Below are 20,923 nucleotides of genomic sequence, written 5' to 3' on the forward strand. Positions count from 1 at the left end.
CCACCAACCAAAAAGTACTTAGTAAGTCAACTACCCTTAGGCTCCATGCCAACAGGATGGCCTTGTCTAAGTCTCTTGTTTGGATGAGAAAACCCCTCCTTCCTGTCAGATGATGAATGTGTACACTATCTATGAGGGAAGAACATAAATGGAGAGCAGTGGACCACCTTCAAAGTACTGGGATAACGCTTATCTCAGAAAGAGTGATGGTGTTGGGATGCCCCAGATTCACTGACTACATGTCCAGAGAGGAGTCCTCCACGAGCAGAAAGTCCTCTGGCCTCTGGAATTCTTCTAGGAAGGAGTCTGGATCGGGGTAGCTTCCTGCATCCTTTTAGGGCAGCAGGGATCTCTGAGCAAGTTGATTGTTTCCTTGTCTCAGGCAGTAGGCATTCCTGATGCACAGTCCATAGTCCTACTTCTCAGTCCTATTCTTGGTATGGGGGTGGGGATGCAGGTCACAGAAGGAAGACTTAGGAAGAGCAAGATATCGGGGAGGCTGGAATTGTCAAGAGCAAGCGTTCTGGTTATAATTAAACTAGGTGTGTGCTCGAGAAACTTAATTTGTGTAAAGGGGATCAAATGTGTTGAATATTTACAGTTTCTGTGGGGGCTTTTTTTTCTTTTCTTTTTGCCTAAGCTCCAGCCTTAGGACAGGATATGGTAAAATCTGTTTTTAAACTTCCCATTTTTGCCAGAAGATCTATGAGGGCCATAGTTACACAGTACTTTAATAAAAGATCTCTTGCCCAAGGGTCAGGAGACCTTGATTGCATTTCTGACTCTGCTACTTTCTAGCTTTGAGACCTTGGGCAAGTGCTTTACCTTCTCTGGGCTTCGGTTTCCTTAGATGAAGAATTTGGACTAGAAAATCACTAACATTCCAGACTTCTATGTTGACAGAAATCTCAACAATACAGATTGGAGGGCTTCAAAGGGAAAAAAATCCATATTCTTCCAGATTATATTTATCCAGGCCAACTTTACTTAAATGGCTGATTTCATTCCCGGTTTTCCCCCAAAGCTCTGAATGGAACTGTATAGTTACCCCTTTTTAGTATAACAACAAATATCTTTTCAATTTAACAGAATGTAGATGACACAGTGGGACACCTATAAAAAATAAAAAATAGCCCTGGCTGGCACAGCTCAGTGGATTGAGCTCGGGCTGTGAACCAAAGTGTCGCAGGTTCGATTCCCAGTCAGGGCACATGCCTGGGTTGCAGGCCATGACCCCCAGCAACCGCACATTGATGTTTCTCTCTCTCTCTCTCTCTCTCTCTCTCTCTCTCTCTCTCTCTCTGTCTCCCTCCCTTCCCTCTCTAAAAATAAATAAATAAATAAAAATTTAAAATAAAATAAAATAAAATAAAAAATAAAAAATAATACATGGTAATTAAGACTAAATGAAATCACAGCTGTAAAATGCCAAGCAAGGCATACCACTCAAAGTGGGCACTAAGAAATGCTAGTCAGTCCTGGCTGGTGTGGCTCAGCGGATTGAGCACTGGCCTTTGAACCAAAAGGTCAGCAGTTCAATTTCCAGTCAGGTCACATGCCTGGGTTGTGGATCCTCAGTAGAGGGCATGCGAGGGGCAACCACACATTGATGTTTCCCTCTTTTTCTCTCTCCCTTCCCCTCTGTCTAAAAATAAATAAAGTCTTTTCTTTTTAAGGGAACCAGCAACCCTTTGGTTCACAAACTGGCACTCAATCCACTGAGCCACACCAGCAGGACAATAAATAAAATATATATATTTTAAAAGACCTTAAAATGTATTACAGTTCTCTCAATCCTGTGGTGTTGGGTCCCTTTTTGATCTTCTTGCACACTTCTCCCACTTCCATCATCTCCCCTACCAAAAGCAATGACTCACCCTCTACTCTCCACCTCCAGGGCGAGTTCTCAGGTAATAACCTGTTTCCTCCAGCAGAATATACCCAATATCTGTTCACACCAGGGCCAGTGCGTGGGTCTGTTCCTTGTTCCTCGGGTCAATGGAGGCTGCTCTGGTGCAGTTCACTCCCCTACATTTTCTTCTTTGAAGTATCCTCTGTTTTCCTGGATTCACTGTTAACATTTAACTGCCAGTTTATGAAGCGTACAAAGAATGGGAAACTGGATTCTGCACTTTAAAAATCTATTATGTGTACCCAGGGGCCATAGGGAAAAGAGGGGGTGTCTTTTACTTTATGTACTAACAGGCAATTATTCCCTATGATCTTCTTACTGAGTAACATCCATATTCAGATTCATAGAGGTGATATTTTAGCAGACCTAAGGATGACTGATTGCACCTTCGCAGATTTCCTACATATTTATGAGGAGTTAAGCCTTGATCTATGAGTTGAGTCTTCCCTTTGGACAAGATTTCAGAAGGGGAGAAAGGGAGGGCCTCGGGGAGAAGGTAGGTCATCCTGAATGGGTGCCTTACTGTGTATCTGCCCCTCAGCTCCGATTGTTCTGTCTCTTTTCTCCAGCAGGCTGACTCCCTTCCAATCATAACTAGAACTGTAAGGGCCTGTATTGTTAAACTATAAGTTCCTGGAAGGCAGGGACTATGTGATATTTATTTTAGCATTCCCCTAGGCATGATGCTTGGCAGGAAACAGACCTTACTAAATATTTGTTGAATAATAAGCAGGCTTTCACTGCCCTTCAAATGCACACAGACTTCAAGGTGACCCCTTCCCGTGATCCTGTCTGCTGGTGTTTACACCTCCATGTGATCCTGTCTGCTGAGTGTGGGCAGGGCCTATGAATTGCTTTTAATCAACAGAAGGTGTTGAAGGTGATAGGGTGTCACTCCTATGGTTGTGTTACACTATGTAAAACTCTCTGTTGCCAGGCAACAAAAGCAAAAAATAGCCAAGTGAGACTATATCAAACCTTAAATTTCCTGCATCAAAGGAAACAACCAACAGAGTAAAAAAGCAACCTACTGAATTTTCAGAAAATATTTGTAAATCACATACCTGATAAGTCAATAATCAGAATACAAAAATAACCCCTGTAGTTTAACAACAACAACAACAACAACCCTGGTTTTAAAATGGGCAAAGAACTTGAACAGACAGCTTTCCAAGGAGACATACAAATGGCCAACAAGCATATAAATAAATGTTCAAAGTGAATTGGGGGATGGAGTAAAGGGGGTTAAATACATGGTGACAGAAAATGGTAAGACTTGGATGGCAGGCACACGGTGCAGTATGAAGACCATGTACCGTAGAAATGTACATTTGAAAACTATATAATCTTATTAACCAATGTCAGCCCCATAAATTTAACTTAAAAAGATGCTCAACATCACTAATCAGAGACAGGCAAATCAAAATCACAATGACATATCACCTCACACCTACTGAAATGACCGCTATCCAAAAATTTTTCAAAACTAACAATACAACAAGTGCTGGTACAGATGTAGAGAAAAGGGAATCCTTGTGCACTGTTGGTGGGATTGTAAAATGGTGCAGCCTCTATAGAAAACAGTACAGAGGTTCCTCAAAACATTAAAAATAGAATTAGCATATGATCAGCAATCCCACTTCTGCACATATATCCAAAAAAAATTGAAACAGGATCTTAAAGAGATATTTGCACTCCTATATTTATTGTACTATTATTCCTAATAACAAAAAGGTGGACGGAACCTAAATGTCCACTGATGGATGAATGGATAAAGAAATGTGGTATATACATACAATGGAATATTATTCAGCCTTGAAAAAGAAAATTTATGTCATAGGCTACAACATGGATAAATCTTGATGACATTATCCTAAGTGAAATGAGCCACTCATAGAAAGAAACTGTATGATTCTACTTATATGAGGTATCTAAAGTACATACTCAAACTGACAGAGACAGAAAGTAGAATGAATGGTGGTTACCAGGGGCTGAGGGAGCGGGAAATGGGAAGTGGTTCAATACGTACATACACAGAGTTTTGGTTTTGCAAGTTCCAAAGATCTGTTACACAATAACATGCATTTAGTTAACAGCACTATACACTTACAAATGGTTAAGGTGGTAAATTTTATGTTGTGTGTGGGTTTTCACCAAAAAAAGATTATATCTTGCTAACAGACTCTTATGCTGGCTTCATGAAGTTAATGGCCATACCAGGTATGCCAAGGTGACAAGGAATTGCAGGTCAGCTTCTAAAAACAAAGGACAGCCCTGGCTTGTGTGGCTCAGTGGATTGAGTGCCAACCTGCAAAGAAAAAGGTCATCAGTCTGGTTCCCAGTCAGGGCACATGCCTAGGTTGCAGGCCAGGTCCCTATTTGGGAGCATGCAAGAGGTAACTGATTGATGTTTCTCATGTACATATCTATTTGGTCCCAGGTCCCTGTTTGGGAGCATGCAGAGGCAACTGATTGATGTTTCACTCCCTGTGTTTCTCCCTCCCTTCCCATCTCTCTAAAAAGAAATAAATAAAAGCTTAAAAAATAAAAATGAAAACAAGGGGATAGCCTCAACTGACGGCAAGAAGCCAAGGCCTTCAGTCAAGGAAATGAATTCTGCTAATGCCCACAGCCTGAGCTTGCAAGTGGATTCTTCCTTCATCACACTTCCAAGTGAGAATGCAGCCTGGCTGACACCTTGGGCAGAGGACCCAACTAAGCCATGCCTAGACGCCCCTCCCCCATCTACAGAAAGCACACAATAATAGACATATGTCTATTATTAATTTGCATTAATTTATGTGACAACAAATAATTAATACAGAAGAGATTTTATAAGACAACTGTTACCAAACTAAAGGGGTTTGTTCACCTATGTGCACCATAGCCCAGTCAAATGCAAATAGGAATTTGCAGCAAAGAAAGTAAAGGTTTATTAGTCAAGGACATGGCACCAAGCCTGGAATCATAGGTGAGGTTGTTACTCTAAGACCGAGGTCCCAGATGGCTTCTGGGGAAAAATTAATTATGGTGATGAAGAGAATTAGGGTCATGGTCAGGGTCGTGGTCTGTACTGATTGGTCAGTGGTAGGGCAGGGGGTAGGTAGTTGGTCAGTGCATCTGGTCCTGATGCAGCCATGGGTCACTTCTGGTTTCACCACTTTTCTGGGCCTGGAGCTGAAACACAACTAAGGCCTAGGTGTTCTCTCTACTTTGACTAGAACTGTGTGTCTGTGTTCAACAGACCTGTTCCTAAGAGAACTGGATGCCAACCAGAATCTCATTGTCCTGCGGGCTTAATGCTTAAGGGAGTGAATGTGCAAGGGAAAAGGAGGTGGGTGAGTCAGGGAGCCGGATGAGGCCAGTTTGAATCAAGAGGAAAGAAAGGAGAAAAGGTCATACTAAGGAAATGAAGTTTCTGCACGGTTACACAACCTGCTTTCAAATAACTGCCTCACTGTTGGGAACCTTGAAACAAAACGTGTTCATCATAGAGAGCAATGACCCTTGGGTCAACAACACCAATCTGAACTCATAAACATTCATAGCCTTGGAATATGACCACGTCTTTGTCTAAAAATCACTCAGCCTTGCCTTGAGCAGCGTGGCTCAATGGGTTGGGCATCATCCCACAAATCAAAAGGTCCCCAGTTCGATTCCCAGTCGGGCACACGCCTGAGTTACAGGACAGGCCTCTAGTTGGAATCATACTAGAGGCAACTGATCGATGTTTCTCACCTTCTCTTCCCTCTCTCTTCCCCTCTCTCTAAAAATGAACAAAATCTTTTCAAACAAACAAAAATCACTCAGCCTCTACATCTGGTTTGCAGGGGGCAATCTCTGTGGTTGCTTCTTGTATGTGTCCTCACCAGGGATGGAACCCACAACCCTGGCGCATGGGGAAAACACTAACCAACTGAGCTACCCAGCCAGGGCAGGGAATCAATGATATTTTAAAAGATCATTGAGAAAGACATTTCGTAAACTCCCGTGACGTCTCCAGAGGGTGGGAACCATAACAGAGAAGCTACTTTTGCTTTCTTTTCTACATAGGGGATAATCCTAGTAAAGGCAGAAAATGTTGGGGCGAGGTCATTTGGTGGCAGTTCAACCTCTCATTTTACATACTGAAAACACAGCAGGCTCCCTTTATGCTTTCTCTTTGACCCTTCCAGAAATCCTGGCAGGGCAGCTCAAGCAAGACCCTCAGGAGGGTCTGTCTGAGAAGATGGGTTGTAAAAGAAAAAGGCTATCTGAAAGAGGTCTGAATACTTTTTCCAGTGGGTACAACAGGAATGGCTACATCCTAATCCAAATCTTCTCAAACATTCTGCTTTCAGGACATTTAAAAAGTGTTGAATGCAAAAATACTTATCTTCAAAAGTTCAGAAAACATAAGAATACACAGGCACACATTCCTTTAGTGGACAGAGCAACAATGTCATCAGACATCCTAGTTTACAGTTATTTCAAAATAAAAAAAATTTAAAGGTATTAAAAGCACAGAAGATGGAGCAAGTAGGGATTACAACTGTCAACAGCAATGGACTTCAGAAGACAGATGTCATCAGTAAGTCCAACCTCAGATTCTATATGCAGTGAAATAAATCCTTCGAAAATTTTAAGGATTGAAGACATATTTAGGCAAGCAAAACAGAAAATTTTACAAAAGCAGACGTTCCATAAAGAAAATTATGATGCGTGTACCTAAAGTAGGAGTGTTCCCACAAGGAAGAACTAAGATTTAAGAAGGGGAAAAAAGTATAAAAGAAAACACTCTGTTAACTCTAGACATTACAAGTACCGTATAGGAGAAATAAATTACTGAGAAATCCACATATCTTCTTAGGAAATTCTCGGAAACAAATGTATGTACAAACACCCATTTCTTCAGTCATGTGAGTGATGACTTAATCACACATGAGTTTGCTTCTGAAAAATTCCAGCGAGGTTTTAAAAGGCAAACGAAGTCTTACAATCATTACAAAACTAATTTTGACACAGACTCCCAGAAAGGATCTTGGAACCAGAGTTTCCCAGACCACACTTTTACAACCGCTGCTCTAATCTCCCCTTAGCCCAAGGCCAAGTTTCGGACCCCAAGGGGAACCCCTCCTCCTCCTTTTCCTAAGGTTACCAGGGACGCCTAGATTCCGAGGTCGGGCTTTTCGGTAAGGCTCCGTAAAACGCCACTAGAGGGCGCCGCTAGAGAACCGGTTGCGCACGTCGCCACCAGCGCCCGGACCAGCGCCTGCGCCGCAGGGGTTCACAGGCGAGCTCGAGGAGAGGGCGGGGCCAGGAAGGAGGAGGGCGTTCGCAGCCTCATTGGCCGAGGTGCCACCGCCTCACTGTCAGGGGCGGGGCTTCTCCGAAGTAAGAAAAGCCGGTAGCGGACGTCCGAAACGGTCATACCAGCCCAGTGCGATCTGGTCAAGTGTTTCTGCTGTTCACCGAAGCTCCCCGGGTCATGGTGCCCGCCTGACTGAGAAGAGGAAGCTCCCGGGAAACGAATGAAGAACCACTTTCTCCTGTTGTTCAAGTACAGGGGCCTGGTCCGCAAAGGGAAGAGAAGCAAAAGACGAAAATGGCTAAATTCGTGATCCGCCCGGCCACCGCCACTGACTGCAGTGACATCTTACGGCTGATCAAGGTAGCGGGAGGCGCTGGCTCTTCCCGGGGGCGGCGCGGGGTGGGAAGGGGTGGTTGCGTTTCGTCCCGGGCCGAGTCCTTGTCCGTCAGGTTCCCGTTTCTCCACCCGCCTCCCCCAGCCCCCGCGGTGCTGCCGCTCTGGGATTCCGGGAACAAATCACCGCCCCGCCCCGCCCACCCCATTCCCCCTAGGCTGGCCGCGCCGCCGGGACCTCCCTGTTCTGACTCTTACCTTTTGTCCTATGTGCATCGCTTCAGGAACTGGCTAAATATGAATACATGGAAGAACAAGTAATATTAACTGAAAAAGGTAACGCCACAGTGGCGGGGCTGGGGGTGGGGGGAGAGCTTCGGGTGTGTGTCGCCTTCACCGAGGCCAACACTGGCTGTCCCTGCTGCCCTTTCTTGCAGATCTACAGGAAGATGGTTTCGGAGAGCACCCCTTCTACCACTGCCTCGTGGCAGAAGTATCCAAGGAGCACAGCACTCCGGAAGGTAATCACCCTCCCCTCCCAGAAAGTGCTAGTATGTCGTATAGACGTAGTGTATGCCCTGTAGGAGCACTGACAACACAGGCCTAAGTTACTGAGAAGTTGGCCAGAAATAATAGGCAGCCAGTGTTCGAACTAATGAGGAAATAAAATAGATGTGCTGCACTTACCAGGGCAGATAAAAAGAGCTGTTCGAGTAAGTATCACAGTGCCGTGGAGACCCAGAAAAACTTGAGCTGTTTAAAGGTAAGTAAGTATCAGTGCGGTGGAGACCGGGAGGACTTAGGTAGGTCATTTGTTGTGATTCAGTTTCATGAATGGTTCTTGTTTGACCCTATTGTAACATTTCTTTTTGGTTAATTCTGTTAAATCACGTTTGTTTTAATTTGTCCCAATCTTCAGGTTACAGTCTCTAGCTTCGCCATGTACATGGCCCTTCCGTGTACATGGATGGGCGGGGAGGTAACTAAAAGATCCTTTACACAATAAAGTAGATGATCATGATAAAAATGAGGTAAGGCCCTATTATCACACACTTAAAACACGGTAGATCAGAAACTGTATTCTCACTTCCTGTGCTTGCAAAGGACTATAAGATGGCAACAAAGTTTAATTTGAAATCTTTGCCTCCGTTTGGAATTATAGACACTAAATAAAACGGAGTCTGAATATTTTATTCTTTTTGCTGGTCTCAGTTAACTGGTCAGAAGACAAAACTAAAAGGGGAAGTTATTTGGGTGGGTGCTTAAGCATTTTTTTCTGAAGTTTGTTCCCCAAGCTAGAAGAAATGAGCAGAAAACAAGAAAATATAAGGGATGAAGTATTATTTAGAGACAATGTGGATGTTTCTCTATACCTCTGCTCTTTCTGGCTTAAAAACTGGGGTGAGCAAATTGAAAATGTTTTCATTGGAAGGCGAGTTCTGAAAGTAAACCTTGCACTTTGGCCTAATGTCCTGACCTTAAGGAAGCAGAGTTTCTGAACTACAAACATCTACTATGCTGAACTGCCGCATAAGCCTTATTCCCAACTCCGCATACCACTATATCAATAGGATGTGAAAAATGTGTGGGTTTACTTGAAGATCATAGCATTTTGGCTCTGACAAGTAATGAAAGCATTCTCGCTAATACATGCGTGCATATTTTCTAAAACCTATGGTGCACTTTGGATTTTGCAGCTGCAGCTTTCATGAATGCATTTTGCCTGTAGCTCATGTGATACTCTGATTGCAGGACACAGCATCGTTGGTTTCGCCATGTACTATTTTACCTACGACCCATGGATTGGCAAACTCTTGTACCTTGAGGACTTCTTCGTAATGAGTGATTATAGAGGTATGGTTGAACTCACGAGGGTGGCTCTAAAGAGAAATCAGGGCTTGCAGTCCTTCAAGTGACATTTTAAAAATGTGACCCATCTTTCTTTTAGGCTTTGGGATAGGATCAGAGATTCTGAAGAATCTAAGCCAGGTACGTTTTGATTTTTCACTTCCAAGTTGGTTAGCGTTACTGGATTATTTTAATGACTGAATCAAAACTGGGTCCTGGAAAGCAGGTGAAATGTCACTGAGTCTGTGTTTTACTGTCCCCTGTGTATAACAGGTGGCGATGAAATGTCGCTGCAGCAGCATGCACTTCCTGGTAGCAGAATGGAATGAACCATCTATCAACTTCTACAAAAAAAGAGGTGCCTCTGATCTGTCCAGCGAAGAGGGATGGAGACTCTTCAAGATTGACAAAGAGTACTTGCTAAAGATGGCAGCAGAGGAGTGAGGGGTGCTGGTGCAGACTACACCTTCCATTCTATTTTAGAAAAAGTTCTCAACTTATCTTGCTTCCTATCATGTTTGTAGTGAAATAATAGAATGAGCACCCATTCCAAAGCTTTATTACCAGTGGCGTTGTTGCATGTTTGAAATGTGGTCTTTTTAAAATGGCAATGTAGTTTGGAGTCAGATTTACCCTTGAACATCTTTCAATAAACAACAAGGTGGTGTGATCTTAATGTATATGAAAAAAAAAACTTCATTCTTGTGAGTCATTTAAATGTGTACAATGTACACACTGGTACTTAGAGTTTCTGTTTTGATTCTTTTTTAATAAACTACTCTTTGATTTCATCATTTGATGTATGCATTTTTACTCATCCTCTGTTTCTGAACACAGTTTTCTTGCTGTTGTGTGCAAAATAAAAATGGCCAAGAAACATAACCTAAAACCTTGTAATTGCTTAAACAAATCTGGAAAGAGGCCAGTTGAATTCCAAGGTTTTATATGTGGCAACACCTGTAAGATAACTTTATACTGATGACACTGTACATTTCACCCGTGCAATTTTCAAGAGCTTAGAAACTGATGCCCATCGTAATAAATAAGCCCATTTGTTAACACAAGTAAGGAGGTGGAGGTGGGAGGGATTCTGAAATGGGGAAAAACATCTTCACAAAAATCTCATCCTTCATAAAATACTATTCAGAAGGAAAACGATCACTTTGCTGATGGGGCAGGAACAAAAATCCCATATTTTTACAGGACATTTGCAAACAGGCTAGAGTTGGGCACAGGTATCAAGAAGGGAAATGAGCACCCTCATTACAGTGATCTAAATTCCTATGCCCGCTAATTACCACAATAAGGAAAATGGCAGTTGATAAGAACCACTGTACTGATTTCCCAGATTAATGTCTTCCCTAAAGATGTTGGCAGGCCTGAAAAACAATACTCCTGTCTTTCTGTGTTCTCCAGGGAGTGGATCCTGGGCTCCTCAGTGGAAGGGGGAACTGGCAGATCATCCCTTTGTTTCCATGTGTGTTATAGCTTCCTAAGTGAGAAGGCAGCCATATAAACAAGTGTGATCCTGTACTGGATTTAATACACAGGAGATCTAGGATATACTGGTGGCTCAGACAGCCTGCCACCGAGAAACAGGCTTATAGCGTCCACTCTCAACCAGGCTCCTCTTGGGTGGCAAGTAACTAGGAGAGAGACGCTGGCTAACTAACATAAAAAAGGTTAACTGAACACAAGGAGCCTTGTGGGGAAAGAAAACTTGAAAATTGTGTTTTGGAAAGTGGGCCTCTGAGGAAAACAACTACATGCTGACTGAGGTTAAATATGTGAATAAATTAGATTAACCAAGGGACTTACAATAATAACTCTTTGTTTTCTCATTCTTCTTAGAGCTTAACCCTGAGGGCCCAGTGTTGTCACCATGAAAGCTTTTAGGAAGTTTTTGTGTCCGTTTTAAAGAAGTCCCTTAAAGTTTAATATTAAAAGCTGAAACACCACAGCATCAGCTCACTAAATGTTCATCTCAATCACAAAGACACCTCTTTAAAAACTGAACTATAAAACAAATCTGTTAAAGCTTGAAATCACCAAGCAAGTAAGAAAACATGTTCTGGGGAAATGATAGGACAGGAAAGAAACAATGATAAACCTGGAAAAGATGGAGAAAAGCCCATGTAAGCAACGCCTCTGTGAAGATAGCTTTAACATTACTATTTTTCTAAAATACTATCCCTGACATAATCATTTGGGAAGAATAGTATTTCAGGCCTAAGGACTTGTCAATTATTACATATGGATATTAGGGGACTTTCTCTGTTTTTTAAATATAATCATTATTTGCTAAGCTTATTCTATCCCTTAAAAACGTTATAAAATCAAAATTTTTGATACAGTTCCCCCTTATCCACGGAGGATACTTTCAAGACCCTCAGTGGATGCCTGAAACTGCGGACAGTATGGGGCCCTACATATACTATGTTTTTTCCTACATACATACACACCTATGATAAAGTTTAATTTCTAAATTGGGCCCAGTAAGAGATGAAACTCTAGGCTGTTTGCAATAACTAATAACAAAATAGAACAATTATAACAATATACTGTAATAAAAGTTATGTGAATGTGACCTCAGTTTCTGTCTCAAAAAGTTCTTTTAAAGATTGTATTTATTTATTTTTAGAGAGAGGCAAAGGGAAGGAGAAAGAGAGGGAGAGAAACATCAATGTGCAGTAGCCTCTTGCACACCCCCAACTGGGGACCTGGCCCACAACCCAGGCATGTGCCTTGACCGGGAATCAAACCAACGACTCTTTGGTTCGCAGGTCTGTGCTGAGTCCACTGAGCTATACCAGCCAGGGATCTCTCAAAATTTCTCACTGCACTGTATCACCTTTTCATTTAAAGGAGGCACTTTACGGCTTCTCTTTGGCATGTCCGGATTGCCGGCATCACTACTCTTGCACTTTGGGGCCATTATTAAGTACTGAGATACAAGCACTGAGATACAGCGACAGTCCATCTGATAACCCTGACGGCCACGAAATGACTGAAGGGTGGGGACCATCTATAGTGTGGAGATGCAGGACAAAAAGATGATTCATGTCCTGGGTGGGACAGAGCAGGACTGTATGAGATTTCATCACATTACTCAAAACCATGTGTAATTTAAATTTTACAAAATGTGGGCCTTGGCCAGGTAGCTCAGTTGGTTAGAGTGCTGTCCTGATACACCAAGGTTGCACGTTCGATCCCTGGTCAGGGCACATACAAGAATCAACCAGTAAGTGGAACAGATTGATATTTCTTTCTAGTACACTCTCTCTCCCCTGTTCCCTCCCTCTCGCTGCCCCTTTCTCTCTCTCTCTCTCTCTCAAATCAATAAATAAAAAATAAATAAAATTTATGAATTGTGTATTTCTGGATTTCCCACTTAATGTTTTTGGACTGCGGTTGACTATGTGTAACTGAAATGGTGGAAGGCAAAACTTCAGATGAGGAGGGCTACTGTACTTTTAAAATGGGAAGTAGCTGAGTTTGTCTGCGAATAGCTTGTGACATCCTGCTACAAATCTGATTACAGGGTCCATGGTAGAGCTATTGTTTGGCATTGACCCAGTCATAGGCCAAGATCCTCAACTGCTTGGATTTCACGGGACAGCCTTTCCATGGACAGTAGACTCTGTTTCACAGAAATGCAAAAGCAACAGCTCAGAAGAAACCTAATGATTTGTGAATGCCTTAATGCCACTCTCCCCCAACCTGTGATTCCCCAGTAGGGCCCAGGTGGATGGCAGTTATCACTGCTCCTTGAAGTAAGTGGCTGCTCAGTAGCAACTGATAGAGAGCTGGCTATGCCCAAGGCAAGCATCTACCATCCTCCTGAGTGTGGCAGGCCTGGCCTCCTGTTCAGAGTCTGCAGGTAACCATGTCTGCTCCTAGGATTCTATCTTTCTGCTTGACTGGCCTCATCATTGTTTTCTTGCTTCATCATCTCTTCCTATGGATTGTCGCCTCGGGGTGACTTGTGCATCATCTTCATCCGTTTGTGCTGCAAGTCTGGGCTTCAAGCCAGTCAGTTATCCATAGCTCAGACGGACAGGCCTGTACCCTTACTGAACCCACCCCAGTCACCATTGCCTTTGTTGCCCCACCGATCAAAGGCTACCAAACACCCTTCTTCACGATGTTCTCCCAGCATGCTATTCCCCCATCACCTCTTGCTTTCTTGGGGCTCACATGAGTACAGAAAGGGTTTTAGTAGCTTCCAGATGGTTTTCAACATAACAGTTGATAATAAATAAGAGCTAACATTTAGTAAGTACTCACCAGGGACCAGGCATTATGTTTAGTGCTTTCTCTAGGTCATTTTCTCATCTAATTCTCACAAACATCCTGTGAGGTAGATACTATTATTAGTTTCTTTTTATAGTGAGAAACCAGACTTCAGAGAAGTTGTGTAAGGGCCCATAACTAGGCCTGGGCATCAAACTGCAAACCAAGTTTCTCAAAGCCCTGGGTGTTCGCTGCCATATTTTCATGAAACTTCATATTCTCTCTAAGAATGATTAAATTTGACATCCTTTTGGATGATACGCTAAAGAATAGTCATTACAAGCAATTTTCTGGATCATCGAAATCAGTAGTTCTCAGGCCCAGGTTTGCCAACAAGCAGTGAGGTTTCTTAGGTTCCTGCTTGAGCCTGGCAGAGGGGTCTTATTGGCTTTGTCACAGAAACTAGATTGCACTCTCCAGGGACAGCCACCTGTGAGCTCTTACAGGAAGCTGCAAAGTTTTCCTCAGGACAGCCTATCACCATCGACACACCCCACAAACTGTGGAGCCTGCTGGAGCAAAAAGGCAGTTCATGGTTCACTGCTGAAAGAACAGGCAGGTACCAAGCAATTCAAATCTGTAAGATTAAACCCTGCCTCCCTTCTCCCACAGCCTGACTGGACTGTGCTAATGCATGGCTGCGCTGAAATAATTGGTGAAGTGTATTCCAGCAGAACTGACTTAAAAGACAGAGGATGTGGACCTAAAAGGAAAGAGACTATTAACCTCCAATAAACAGGAAATTAAGCATGCAACAGAAAATGTACATTCTTAGAGGCTGTTCAGGTACCTTTACAGGTGGCAGTTATGCACTGCCGGGGTCCAGCCTCGGTGGAGTCTCAGGGTCCCCGAAGGAGGCACGATTAAGGCGAAGTGAATGAAGCGAGACACCCGGTGGGGTGCCAGAGGACAGTCAGGCTTTTGGGGCCTGACTGACTCACCGAGAAAAATCCATCTTTATTTTTACAGGGGAGGTTATACAACATTCAATGCATAGTGTGATTATTAAAACAGAAATGGTTACCACAGAAATAATTTCTAAAAACACAGAAGGGTTTACAGATCAATCATATTAAACAAAGAAATAACTGAAAAGTACAGGAGGTCCCACAGATCAACCATATTAAACAAAGGTTATTTTGACCAATAGGGTCATTAATCAGATAGCCAATGAAGCTATATGGACATAAACTTTCAGGTGCCAATTAGTAACTAGGTGTCTATTGAGATTCTAGGGATTGATCTAAATTAAAAGGGTGCAAGGGGTGATTTATAGGTTATATAGAAATCAACTATTGTCCGTTAAAATTAAATAAGTCTCAGTTAGGTTACTGGTTTTTTGCCTAGGTCTTTTGATTTATACATCTTGAGGGGGGCATGTTTTGTGTTCGTTTTCATGTATTGAGATTATTATTTGCAACTGGAACTCCTTGCTTCTTTACACTCCTGTCCAGGGTATGGGAGGGGTAGTGGCTCTAATAAATCTTAAGCTTTCAAGTGGCGACTCCCTAAGAAACATTCCTAGCAACAGCTTCCTTCAGCGCTCTGGCAGTTGGTCTGCCCATAGTTTAATTTTGTCCTTAACTTCCCAGGTGGGGGAAGCAGGCAACATTAGGGTTGCTGGGGGTCTCTATTCTGTGGTCAGCAAGTCATTTCGTGCAGAATCAGAGGCATCATGCAGATTTTTTTTTTGTTATAACACACAGGTGTCCAAAAACCCCACCACCTATTGCTAGCAGGGACAGGCATACAGGAAGAGATAGACAGGAGATCCGGCCACAGTCGCCTCTGCTATGCAGATGCGTCTCATCCGACCCGACTGTGTCAAAGGTCAGCTGTTGGTCGGCTGCCAACACTGAGCATCAGAAAGATTAGTAAATTTTTAGGGATCAGGTGGACACTCCACGCAGCATGGAGACCTCAGACTTCGGGCAGGTAGAGAAGATGAATCACACCTTGAAGAAAAATACAGCCCAGCTGTGTCAAGAAACTCATCTCCGCTGGGACTAAGTTTAACCTACTCCCCTGCTCAGGATAAGGTGGCTCCTCGAAGTGGGATTCAGTTGAGTCCCTATGAAATTGTGTATGGACAATTTCAGGCTGTGAGTGGGGTGGGAGACATGTACGTAGATCAAGAAGCAAAGGTAAAAAACTACGTACAACATCTAAGTCAGATCTTAGCTGTAATGAATGACTTCACTTGTATTAGAGACCTGTCCCCTACAGGTTTGCTACATTTCTTTGAGTCTGGAGATAAGATACTACTCAAGACTTGGATGACAGCATCTCCTGAGAGCCAACTAGGAGAAAAGTGGACTGGACCTTGGGATGTGCTCCTCACTATCCCTGCCATGGTGAAGTGGGAAGAAATAAAACCTTGGATTTATCACACCAGGGTAAAGCAAGCCCTGGAGGAACAGTGGGCCACCAAACCACAAGAAGACCTGAAAGTCATCCTTCAAAAACAATGATTTCTATTCTTTCCCCATGTTATGGAAAAGTTATTCTTTTCAAATGAGATGAAAATATTCAGGTATGTTTAGTAAAAATGTTCTAAACGTCTTTGACTTTTATCTTGCGGGAAGAACCTATGTTGAACAAACTTTACTTCATGTCTTACAGGCATTTGCCCTCCCCTGGAAAGCCTCCAAAATTGTTCATATAATTGGGGACCTATCACCCTGGCTGGTGTAGCTCAGTGGATTGAGCGTGGGCTGCGAACCAAAGTGTTGCCAGTTCGATTCCCAGTCAGGGCACATGCCTGGGTTGCAGGCCAAGTCTCCACTTGGGGGTACACAAGAGACAACCACACATTGATGTTTCTCTCCTTCCCTTCCTCTCTCTCTAAATATAAGTACAAATAAAATCTTTAATTGGGGACCTTTAATAACTCTGAAGGACAGGGAAATGCTTCCTTTCAAAATCGCTAATGCAGCCCAGGCTGGAGAGCTCGCAACCTTTGTCAGTTGTAGTAACAACTGTCTCAGATGAATGGCGACAACACCCCTAATGTATCATCTGCCTTTAGTCACTTCAAATTGCCTGCAGGATGGTTTCCAATGGCAGGACTGTTTATTCAACAGCAAGATGATTACTTCCATATGAAACTAATTTTATAGAGATAAGATAGTTAAAACTAACGGTGGGGGAATGAGAGGGGAACTCAACAGTTAAAGGTTTTAGCCTTCGTTGGTAAGTTTAAGTGATGAATGCACATAGAGCCCGCGGAAAGCTGTTATTCCAGGAACTAAAATGCAGGACTGTAGAAGGTCATGTCAACCTCGGTGGCCCAGGGGGTCTGTAAGCCTTGGAGATGGTATCTGAGCAATTGCAGTCCAGGGAGGGAATGCCCATGAGGCAGATAAAGAATTGTTGATCAACGGATAAAACAGACAAAGATGTGCTGGGAAAATCACCCTGGACTGCAACTCTTACCAAATTAACCCTTTTTCCAAACCTCTTACCTACCCTTTCTTCTCCTTATTAAATAGGCTGGCTTGAGATGAGATGTTAAGATGGTTTTTGAGGGTATGTAACCCACCATGTTCTCAGATCACTGGCATCTTAATAAAGCACCGAGAGAGACAGAGAGAGAGCGAGAGAGAGAGCTCAGTAGTTTTCAGTACTGGCTGCACATTAGAATCACCTAGAAAGGTTTTAAGAAAATGGACATTCCTCAGTGAGGCCAGGGTTGAGAACCACTGATGCAGATCACCACCTTGTAACCAAGTTCTGACCACAGTTAGGAGTGCAACCACACTGCTTACTTTGGCACCACGTCATTGACAGTGAGCTCCTGCCAAGTGAGCAAAGACTAACTGAAGCGACATCACATTGCATGAAGAGAAAATTCTGGAGAGTTTTTAGAGGAAAATGGTGGGAGAATTGTGTCATCCAACTGTGTACAACACTGGAAGCAAAAACATCCACCCCAGCCATCAGTACCACGCTCCTTTGCAAGCAGCAACTTCATTTCAGCAAAACATCCATGTGAGGGCCATGTGGCCATGTGAGGATTCCCTCACATTAAATCAGCGTTGTTCATTTGAATGTTATTCGTTTGGTAGTTTTGTCTGTATCTGATGTGTAACTATATACTGGTTTTACAGTTACATAGGAGTTATGAACATACAATGTTCACATCTAGTTGTATGTCTGTAGTAAGTAATATTTGACATAATAAGAATAATTTCAATCACCATGGGAGGTCTGTGAAAATTCTTTTCCTTTAAATGGGGTCATACTACTGAACTTATTGCCATGACCATAATGCAACACGGCTGGCTTCTGCTTGGTTTAAAAAAGAAAAAACAACCAAAGGTGACAGAGGTAGGACTTTACCGAATGGTCCCCAACTTGATCCAATTAGATTTGGTTTTTCAGCAAGAATATTTCATAGATGATTCTTTCCCATCAGGAGGCACAGTATGCCTGGATGTCTCTTGTTGTGATGCTAGCAGCCATTCAAATGAACATCTAGGTCCCCTGATTCATTAGGAGTTCCAAAATGATGATATCATATGTCCACCATTCCCTCTTCATTAGCTGAAATACTTGTAGAAAGAGAACTCCCCGTCATCTTGTATAAAGTACAGTTTACCTAGTGAAGGCAGGATACATGCTTGCTTCTTCCCTCGTATTGACTAAGTTTCAAAAGAATGAAGTGGCTTCTCCAGCATCTTGTAATCAGGCTCACCCCTCTCCCAAGTACCGTTATTATTAACTCGTGGATTTTAAACATTTCCTGTGTTTTAATTCGTTGTCATTAGATTTCTTATCCGAGCTCAGGTTGCCCCTATTATTCAGTGAGAGCTTCTTCAAGTTGGCTTTGGACACGACCCCAGAAGGCTCCGTTAGCTTCCTTGCTTTGAAGATGTCCCACGTGCATCTGGTACGTTTCCCACCCGGGAACTAACATCAATGTCTAGGTAATTCTGAGCTTCAGAGGCTCCCAGGGAAGCAACATTTATTGGGAGCCAGCAGTGTACACAGCTCTCTGGGTATTCTATTTTCTATTCTATTCTGTTCTATTCTATCCTCACCCAAGGACATTTTTTCACTGCTTTTTAGAGAGAGATGAAGGGAGAGAGAAACACTGATGTGAGAGAGAAACATCAACAGCTGCCTCCCACAGGAGCCGCAACCAGGGATTGCACACACTCAGACGGGGAATCAAACCCAGAAGCTAGGAATGTGCCCTGACCAGGAATCAAACCTGCATCCCTTCAGGTATGGGACAATACTCCAAGCTACTGAGCCACACTGGCCAGGGCTTTTTGAGAAAATATATATATGTTTACTGATTTCAAGAGAGGGGTTGGGAGGCAGGGAAGGGAGGGAGAAACATGGATTGGTTTCCTCCCATCCGTGCTCCAGCTGGGGATGAATCCCCAACCTAGGCATGTGCCCTGATGGGGAATCAAATCCTCAGCCTTTTGGCGCACAGGGACGGTGCTTCAACCAACTGAGCCACACAGGCCAGGGCCCCAGCTCTCTGTTTGGATAACGACAGGGCCGCAGCAGGGAGTGCCTTTTAAGTGGGGACTGAGAGCAGGGAGGGCATTCCCTTCCAGCTTAGCTCAGGGAGGCTTCCGTCAGATGTGGTGGGCCGGGGCTGACTCCTTCCACCCTGTTGCTTATACCGCTCCTTTCATCCAGCGAATCAATAATAACAACAACAACAAAAGTGGTTTCGAAACAGCTAAATCCACAACAACAATGATCCTTGTTTGCAGAGAGACAGGGTCCAGAGGCAGTTTGGGTCTGAAGGAAAGAACGCTCCACTCGGAGCCAAAGGAAACCGAATGACAACCAAGCTCTTCTACAGTCATGGGAATCAAAATAAACTTCATTCAAGGGCTTCGAATTAAACCACCTCAGAGTTGCTACGAGGATTACATTAAATTATGAATACGGATGTGCAGGGTGTACATTATTAATACATTCTATGTGATACATATCTACTTACAGCAACCCTATTGTGAGCATCTACTACATACCACCAGATGCTGTGGTGATTTCATTTCATTAAGTCTGCATAACCATCGTGTAGGGCATTTCATGGGTAGCAGAATAAGCCACCCCAAAATATGCCACATTGGCATAAGGATTATTTTGAGCTAAAGGCACTTGAAAAACAGCAGATGCAAAAAGGGCATTGTGATCTCACATTTTCTTTCTGAAAACTGGAGATAAAATTCCCAAGTGAAAAGATGCCTTCCCTGTATTAGAAGAGAAACATTTTTCGAAGGGCAGTCAAAGCCTTGAGGATTCTGAACAGAGCTTGTGAAAAGAGTCCTTTCTTGAGCCTCCCCGTACATCTGAGTTGCTTTCACACAGCTGTCTCTCCTTGTTCCACCTAGTATCAGAACATTTAGGTTTTGCCATTTCTTTGGGTCTTCATTTCCTGAAAGGGCTCCCATGTCATGTAAAACTTATATTGAATAATTGTGTATGCTTTTCTCTCGTTAATCTGTTTTCTGGAAATTAAATTATCAGGCCCCGCCAAAGACCCCAAGAGAATAAAGGTCAAGTTTTGCCTTTGGCATGTAGAGCAGTGGTTTCAACCAGCAGACCATTGGGGTGGGGCAGCCTTGATTGGTACAATTTGCTGGTTAACACGGTGTAAGTAATTCCACCAAGGCTGATTTCAAGCAACCAATGGTTTTAACGACTGTGTTGCAAACCTCCCAAATACTTAACAATCGGCTCCCCAAGCTAATAGGAGCTGGCTTCAGCACACCACTGAATCAGGCCCATTGTAAAATGAAGAAAGAGGCTTAGAGAGGTTGGGCAACTGGGATTCAGTGCAGGGGCTGCTGGTCTTTGGGCCTCCACAGACGTGCGCATGCTCTATCGGATACGTGGCCCTCCTCTACGCAGCTGCTCCACACTACTTGGCCTCGGATCGACTTATTTATCCTTTTGCTGCAATAGTGCAAACAAAAAAGTTCAGCTCCTTGACCGACAACAGATCATGAGAGCAGGGACCCTGTGTCCCATATTCGCTATAGCCTGAGGGCCTTATTCCATGCACCTAGTAAATATTTGTTAAGTAAATGGAATAAACAAGCCCCAGTTTGAGGGGGAAACAGAGACAGAATCAATTCTAATGTCATTCTTTCTTCACTTGTAAGAGGCACCCATTTTGAGTTGCAATGTAATTTTTTAAAAGATTTTGTTTATTCTTTTTGTTTTTTAAATGATTTCATTTATTTTTTGATGGTGGGGGGCAGGAGAAAGAGACA

The 20,923-nt window shown here is 43.2% G+C and overlaps 1 protein-coding gene across 2 annotated transcripts; it reads left to right on the forward strand.

Annotated features, from left to right (window-relative positions):
- The first annotated feature begins 7,267 nt into the window (after nt 1-7,267).
- Nucleotides 7,268-10,105, forward strand: SAT1 (spermidine/spermine N1-acetyltransferase 1). Of its 2 annotated transcripts, none has more exons than XM_028522981.2 (6): nt 7,268-7,562; nt 7,820-7,871; nt 7,973-8,056; nt 9,288-9,389; nt 9,484-9,524; nt 9,657-10,077. In XM_028522981.2, exons 1-6 carry the CDS (start codon nt 7,497-7,499, stop codon nt 9,825-9,827), a joined length of 516 nt encoding a protein of 171 aa, XP_028378782.1. In that variant the 5' UTR covers nt 7,268-7,496; the 3' UTR covers nt 9,828-10,077. The 2 variants fall into 2 exon arrangements, with proteins under 2 accessions (XP_028378782.1, XP_035872280.1); XM_036016387.1 differs by having other exon boundaries at nt 7,295-7,562; nt 7,808-7,871; nt 9,657-10,105.
- The last annotated feature ends 10,818 nt before the right edge of the window (nt 10,106-20,923 follow it).

The sequence above is a fragment of the Phyllostomus discolor genome, chromosome X, assembly GCF_004126475.2.
Source record: "Phyllostomus discolor isolate MPI-MPIP mPhyDis1 chromosome X, mPhyDis1.pri.v3, whole genome shotgun sequence".
NCBI classification, from domain to species: Eukaryota; Metazoa; Chordata; class Mammalia; order Chiroptera; family Phyllostomidae; genus Phyllostomus; species Phyllostomus discolor.